Here is a 6,474-nt window from a genome sequence, read left to right as displayed (position 1 = left end):
AGTTATTTATTTAAAGAGCATCAGTCGCTTTGTTTGTTCTGTCGGTCTGTTAAACCTGACAGACGTGTAGAAATAATTCAGACTATTATGTGCTATAATAATGACTCCAATTACAGTGATGACGTTACGGACATGTTCATAAGCTTCACTCATAAGGCTTTAGGAGCAACTGCTTTTGTCTCTCTCTCTCTCTTTCTCTGTCTCTCTCTCTGGCTTTCTCTCTCTCTCTGTCAAACACATTCTGTTGGACTGTCCTGCGTATAATGACCACAGAAGGTTATTTTATGAGGCCAATTCATTTAAAGAGCTATTTTACAAGGTTTCATCAGAAAAAGTTTTAGAGTTTCTGTCATATATTAATGTAAAAAAATCATTTAAGTTGTCTATATTTGTCTATATTTATTTCTTTGTGATCTTGGGTTATTTTAGTTCTTATTAACCGTTCTTGCCATGAAGATAGCCTCAGTAGCTGACATGGCAGTAAATTATAGCAACTAACTAACTAACTCTCTCTCTGTCTCTCTCTCTGTTTTTCTCTGTCTCTCTCTCTCTCTCTCTCTCTCTCTCATGGAAGCTTACAGATTTAAAGTTAAAGGCCCCACACACTCGCCTCTAACATTTTTAATCACACAGGAACTAGACATAAGGCGGTGGCGTGGCCTCAGGCTTGATTAAACCCCTCGCTACAAGCTTCCCTTATTGGTTTGTGACATTAATAACGTAGCTCCAGTGCAAAAACCTGACTGTAACGTTCAACGCGTGTAATAGCAAACGTGAACTGTGTGTGTTTACAGACATGCTGTTTCTGCAAGGGTCAGAGGTTACCTTCAAGGTGGCACTAAGCCTTCTGGGAAGCCACAAGCCTCTGATTCTGCAACATGAGAATCTGGAGTCCATTGTGGACTTTATTAAGAGCACACTGCCTAACCTGGGACTGGTGCAGATGGAGAAAACCATCAAGCAGGTACGTCTGTGTGTGTGTATGTATGTATGTGTGTGTGTGTGTGTGTATCTGCGAATTTTTCATTGTTTCTCAAAACATCATAGTAATTCAGTGTTGTGTTGTATAAAGTACTAGAATTGATATATACTGTACTTAAGTATCAAAAGTCATTTTCTGATATTTAATGTTTAAGTATTTGAACTAAAAGTAAAATTTCAGTGATTTTCGGTAGGCATAAGATGAGGGGCGGTTGTAGGGTTTCATCTTTAGGGGTTTTAGCCCTCAGTGAGAATATAAAACAGGAAGAGTTTAATATTATATATTATATGATTACATAGTAAGCCAAAAGTTATGGTATTATTAAATGGCACAAGTGGACACCAAAATTTTATGCATGATGTAATGATGCCAGTCTTGAATCAGTTCATGTATGTGTGCATTCTCTACAAACAGTGAGTCCAATGAATGCAGTCATTAATAAAAAAAAATATTCACAAGACAAAGACCAAATCAATAAATGTTATTTTTATTTAGTAATTAATGGATTGTTTGAATTAATATTTTGTTTGTGCTGCAACTCTGGTAATAAGAACAGTGACATTTCACTGCTTTTGATTGCCGTCTTTGCGGCTTTCCCCGATTAACGTTATACAGTAGATAAATGCCTCCAACTCTGACAGCGCGTGCACGCTGCAGGTGCCTGTGCTTCTCCGTAGCGCGCGCGGACGTGCATAATGCAATCTAGGAGCAGTGATTCGCCAAAGCTCCCTTATTACAGTCACACACATTTCTTCTGATTTTATTTTGTAGTAACGAGTAACGAAGATGCTTAGTGGAAATATAACGGAGTAAAAGTATACATTTTATCTAGGAAATGTAGTGGAGTAAAAGTGAAAGTTGACATTTAAATAACGAAGTATAGTACAGATACGTGACATTTGTACTTAAGTACAGTAACGAAGTATTTTGTAATTTGTACAACACTGTAGTAATTCCACACCGGCGATGACATGACTGCATGATTTGTGTCTTTTGAAAAATTTTTAAATGTATTTTATTAAGTAGAGATAATTTGAACTTAAGGTATTGTTTACTATACTATACTTAAGGGATTGTCACTATAACTCCATCTACACCTGTGTGTGTATGTGTCGTGTGTGTGCTGTGTGCACACATGTCTGCATGGCTCTGTGCTTATGTTCTTGTGCAATTTACCGAAACATGTTTTAACAACTGGCTGAAAACATGTTGCCTGTTTCTGTTTAAAACACGCACACACACACACACACACACACACACCCGAGGTGTGAATTATGAGGTATATTTGCATGAATTTGAATTTATTCTCTTACCGCAGTGTTGACTTAACCTCATCACTTGGGTTGTTTGTTTTATGGCGGTTGTGTGTTGATGTGCGTGTGTGTTAGCGTGCGTGTGTGTGTTAGTGTGCGTGTTTATATATTTTTCAAAATTGGTTAACCCAAAAAAGAAAAAAAACAAAACATATATACTTGCTTTCTGTTGTCATGGGAACAAATCTTGAAGCTCCACCTGCTCACAGATTTCTTTGATGTGCATAATTTCTAATGTGACTGTGTGCGTGTGTGCAGGTGTTTGAGATGGACATCAGTAAGCAACTGCAGGCATATGAGGTGGAGTACCACGTGCTCCAGGACGAGCTCCTCGATGGCCCATCCACACTCAGCCAATCACAGCGTGCTGCACAGCTGGAGAAGACCAACGGCAGCCTGCGACAACAAAACCTGGACCTGCTGGAGGAAGTGCAGGTAACCAATCACAAGCCGCTTCTGCCTCTTTTCCTGAGGCACGTCAGTCATTTACGTCTGCTTGGAAATACACACATGATCAAACTTCAGTGTCCTGTGTTGTCTTGTCCTGCTGGCTTACCCTAGAGTAATAATCACGGTTATTAGTGTCAGTGTTTCTCTCTTTCTTTCTGTCACTCTCTTGTTCTTTCTTGTTCTGGTTCTTATCCTCTCTCTCTCTCTCTCTTTCATTTTTAATAATTTTTTAAATACTTGATTTTTTAAATACTCTTCTCTCCCCCCTCGATCTCACACTCTGACTCTCTCTCTCTCTCTCTCTCTTTCATTTTTAATGATTTTTTAAATACCTGATTTTTTAAAATACACTCGTCCCCTCACTCTCACACTCTGACTCACTCACTCACACTCTCTCTCTCTCTCTCTCTCTCTCTCTCTCTCTCTCTCTCTCTCTTTTTTTTTTCTCTCTGACTCTTTCTCCCCCTCTCTCTGTCTCTCTCTCTGACTCTCTCTCTCTCGCTCTCTGACCCCCCCAACTATCTGACTCACTCTCTGACTGTCTCTCTCTCTTTCTCTCTCTCTCTCTCTCTCTCTCTCTCTCTCTCTCTCTCTCTCTCTCTCAGGTGGCCCATGCGAGGATCCGTTTCCTGGAGTCTCATGTGGAGGGTTTGGTGCAGAGCGAGTCAGTGCTGCGTGTGGAGCTCACGTCCCTACAGCAGGAGCACTCTGAGCTGCAGCACACAGTCACCCAGCTCCAGGCTCTGCTCACCAGCCACGGCATCCAGTACAGCTGGGCTCCATCCTAATAGACTCCCTCTTCCGACCGCTCGCTCCTTTGTTTCCTCAGCAGGAGAAACGACAAGACCTCGTGGCCTGGGGGGCGGAGTTTCGATATGTTGCGTAAAGTTTAACGCGCATTTGTCCCTGTGGGATGAAGGAAGAGGATGTAGACTCGTGAGTAAGTGTCCTTTGGATTAGAGCTCATCCCCTATACAACACCCCCTCAATCCCCCCACCACCACCCTCCCTAATAGGAAGTGCCTAAAGGTCAAAGGACTTTTTTTAAAGGCATAAGAACAACACCAGCACTGATTGACTCGGCGGCTCACTCCGAACAAGTGCAAACGTTACTCACACTACACATTCTGTGTGTGCATGTGTGTGTGTGTGTGTGTGTGTGTGTGTGTGTGTGTGTGTGTGTGTGTGTGTGTGTGTGTGTGTAAAGTATTTGCACCCTTTGTCTTGTGTGTTTATTTCATGTAAACACACTGCTGTATGCTGTTCTACTCTGATAAACAAAAACAAATGAGATGTACACAATCGTGACTTTTCTTTTCAGCTTCCATTTTTTCCAGACATGAAAGTTGTTTTTTTTTTTTTGTCATAATAATTACTCTCATTATAGCGCGTCTCTGTCTAGACACGGAATCTCTGTGTGTTTTCAGACGAAGCCACCCAGCCCTTCAGATACACGAATCTACCTGAATAACAATACCCACAATGCACCATACTCGTCTGTGAATCCAGACCACACTTTTCCCAGACGCTAACGTCGCCACACAATGACTCTCTGCGTTCTTTGCTCTACATTCAAACAGTCAGTCGAACAATAAAGGGACACGTGACCGCCGGCCGTGTTTTGTGCTTCTGCTTTTTTTTTCTTTTTTTTTCCCGAGAATAGCTGATTGATATAAATGGGAATGTTTTCACCGAGTGTATGTTTAATGGAGTTAATGGAAGGAGTCGAGGTGTCGAGGTACATACGCACCCCCAGGACGTGCAGATCAGTTTTCCCTGACAATTTGTTTTGTAACAACAACTGTTGTTTTTTTACGTCTGATAAAAACGTGTATCGAGGCTCGTGAATAAATCGTGATGTTAAAGGAGCGCTCTGTCATTTTGTACGTTGTTCATCTTTACCATATATGGGGAAAAAATGTAGACAAATGGCCACACCCACCTCGAACATACAGTACAATGCTCTAAAAAAAATTTTTGGCTCATTAGAAGCAAATATATACAGACCATAAAGCAGGTCTAAATAATTTCTGTACCAGAATTTTTTGTTTATGTGGACAAGAGGTAGCTGTGTGAGATCGTTGTTCAGACTGAGGGGTGGGGCTAAAACGAGGATAAATTCAGATCATAGATCATCGTGTTCATAGTAAGGAAGGGGACGGACTTTCTCTCGTCCTCTGTTGTGGGACGGTCGCTAATGTTGTAATAACATATAATATAAAAAACATTAATCATCAGCACGTCCAGTCCCAAGAGTTCAAATTGAGAGCAAAATTAGCACAAAGTTAACACTAGGTTCCGAACTTCAGAGTAAAAGGAAGCTTACCTTGCTACAGTGACACACACTCACATACACAGGACATTACGATTAGCATTGTATCATTCAGCTATTGCATCGTGTGTGTGTGTGTATAAACGTTTGTCAAAACTGAATGAACCAAAGACATTAAAACGATGTGGAATGTGTCGCGTGTGTGTGTAAATACAAGGCTTTTCTGTCTCTGATGTTGTTTTTCAACCCAAACTGTTTTGACAGACACTAATTGAGGGTTAGGTGACGTGATAGAGGACGCAAGAGCAAACAGCAGGAGGGTAAAAAAAAAGACCCCAGAGAGACTTGGGTCTTCTGGAATGTTCCAATGTGCAGGAGGTGATTTTCTAAAGTTTGTCCTTCACCACGGTGAGAAATGTTTTATATCTAATATTTTTATTTTTTTTCTTCATCTAGTCTAGATTAAAATTTTGACTGTTTAATGACGATCATTGTAAGGAGTGAGCTTAAAAGGTGGACGTGTTAAAATCTGCTTCAGTTTTGTAAAGACATTAAATAATACACAAATATAAAATCTATACAAGAAAGGAGATTTTCCATCATCAAGTAAAAACGGAATCAAAAAAGCTCTGGTGAGGAGATTCAAATACAGATTTTTTTTTTACTGGTGTCCCACAAGGCTCAGCACTCGGTCCTCTTCTGTTCTCTCTCTATATAGTGAGGTCAAGTCCTCACATGGGTTTTCACTCAACCTTTTCTCTGAGCCTCGGACCCATTGTCTCTGAATCATGACTCTTCTCTATTCTGGCAAACCGGGCGGTGGAATGAACTTAACCAAGATTTGTCCGGACTTCGGAGACTTTAAACGACGTATTAAGACCTTCCCTTTTTCCCGGAGCACATTTTATATTTCTTGAATGTTTTCTCTTTACAATTTTTAGTGGTATTCGTAGTCCAAGACCTAATTCTTAGAAAGTCTATTGGAAAAAAGTAAATGCAAATATATGCAAATGTGAACAGTTTGTGTTATCTCTGGTCCTGATCCTGTTTAAACATGTAGGTAGTTTATTCAGCTTTTGTTTTTGAAAGCGGAGAGCAACTTGTTCAAACTTAGCAAGATGAGGGTAACACACCTTTGTGATCTGATTTATTTATATCAAACACACACACATTTATTACCCTTATGAGGACCTGATATGATTAGGTATGTTTATGAATATTTTGCTATGCCTAAATCTAACGGCAACATTCGGTTATTAAACAAAATAAATCATTTTGTTTTAAATTCGATTTTTCCAATAAATGTTGATACTTGTAGTGGGAAAAGTGGGGACCTGACAAACCGGGACCTGAAAAAAACCAACAAGGTCAAAACAGCCAGATATTCCTATAGCTGTGGACATGTTTGGTCTCTGCCAAGATATGAAAACTTTCCCACACACACAGGTGAAAATTTG

General features: G+C 40.2%; 1 protein-coding gene across 6 annotated transcripts in view; it reads left to right on the top strand.

Moving 5' to 3' along the window:
• The window catches only part of tbc1d1 (TBC1 (tre-2/USP6, BUB2, cdc16) domain family, member 1), a 39,710-nt gene extending 34,477 nt beyond the window's left edge, over positions 1–5,233 (top strand). For 5 of the 6 annotated variants that reach the window (XM_047816110.1, XM_027134943.2, XM_027134936.2 and 2 more), the window contains 3 exons: positions 795–964; positions 2,554–2,730; positions 3,351–5,233. In XM_047816110.1, the coding sequence (XP_047672066.1) occupies positions 795–964; positions 2,554–2,730; positions 3,351–3,533 (530 nt within the window). In that variant the 3' untranslated portion in view covers positions 3,534–5,233. Of the gene's footprint in view, positions 1–474; positions 703–794; positions 965–2,553; positions 2,731–3,350 lie in introns of those variants that run through there. The other variant, XM_027134942.2, reaches the window with a different exon arrangement.
• The last annotated feature ends 1,241 nt before the right edge of the window (positions 5,234–6,474 follow it).

The sequence above is a fragment of the Tachysurus fulvidraco genome, chromosome 7 (genome assembly GCF_022655615.1).
Source record: "Tachysurus fulvidraco isolate hzauxx_2018 chromosome 7, HZAU_PFXX_2.0, whole genome shotgun sequence".
NCBI lineage: Eukaryota > Metazoa > Chordata > Actinopteri > Siluriformes > Bagridae > Tachysurus > Tachysurus fulvidraco.
The sequence above is the reverse complement of the archived record's forward strand: the minus strand, read 5'-3'. Positions and strand labels throughout refer to the sequence as shown.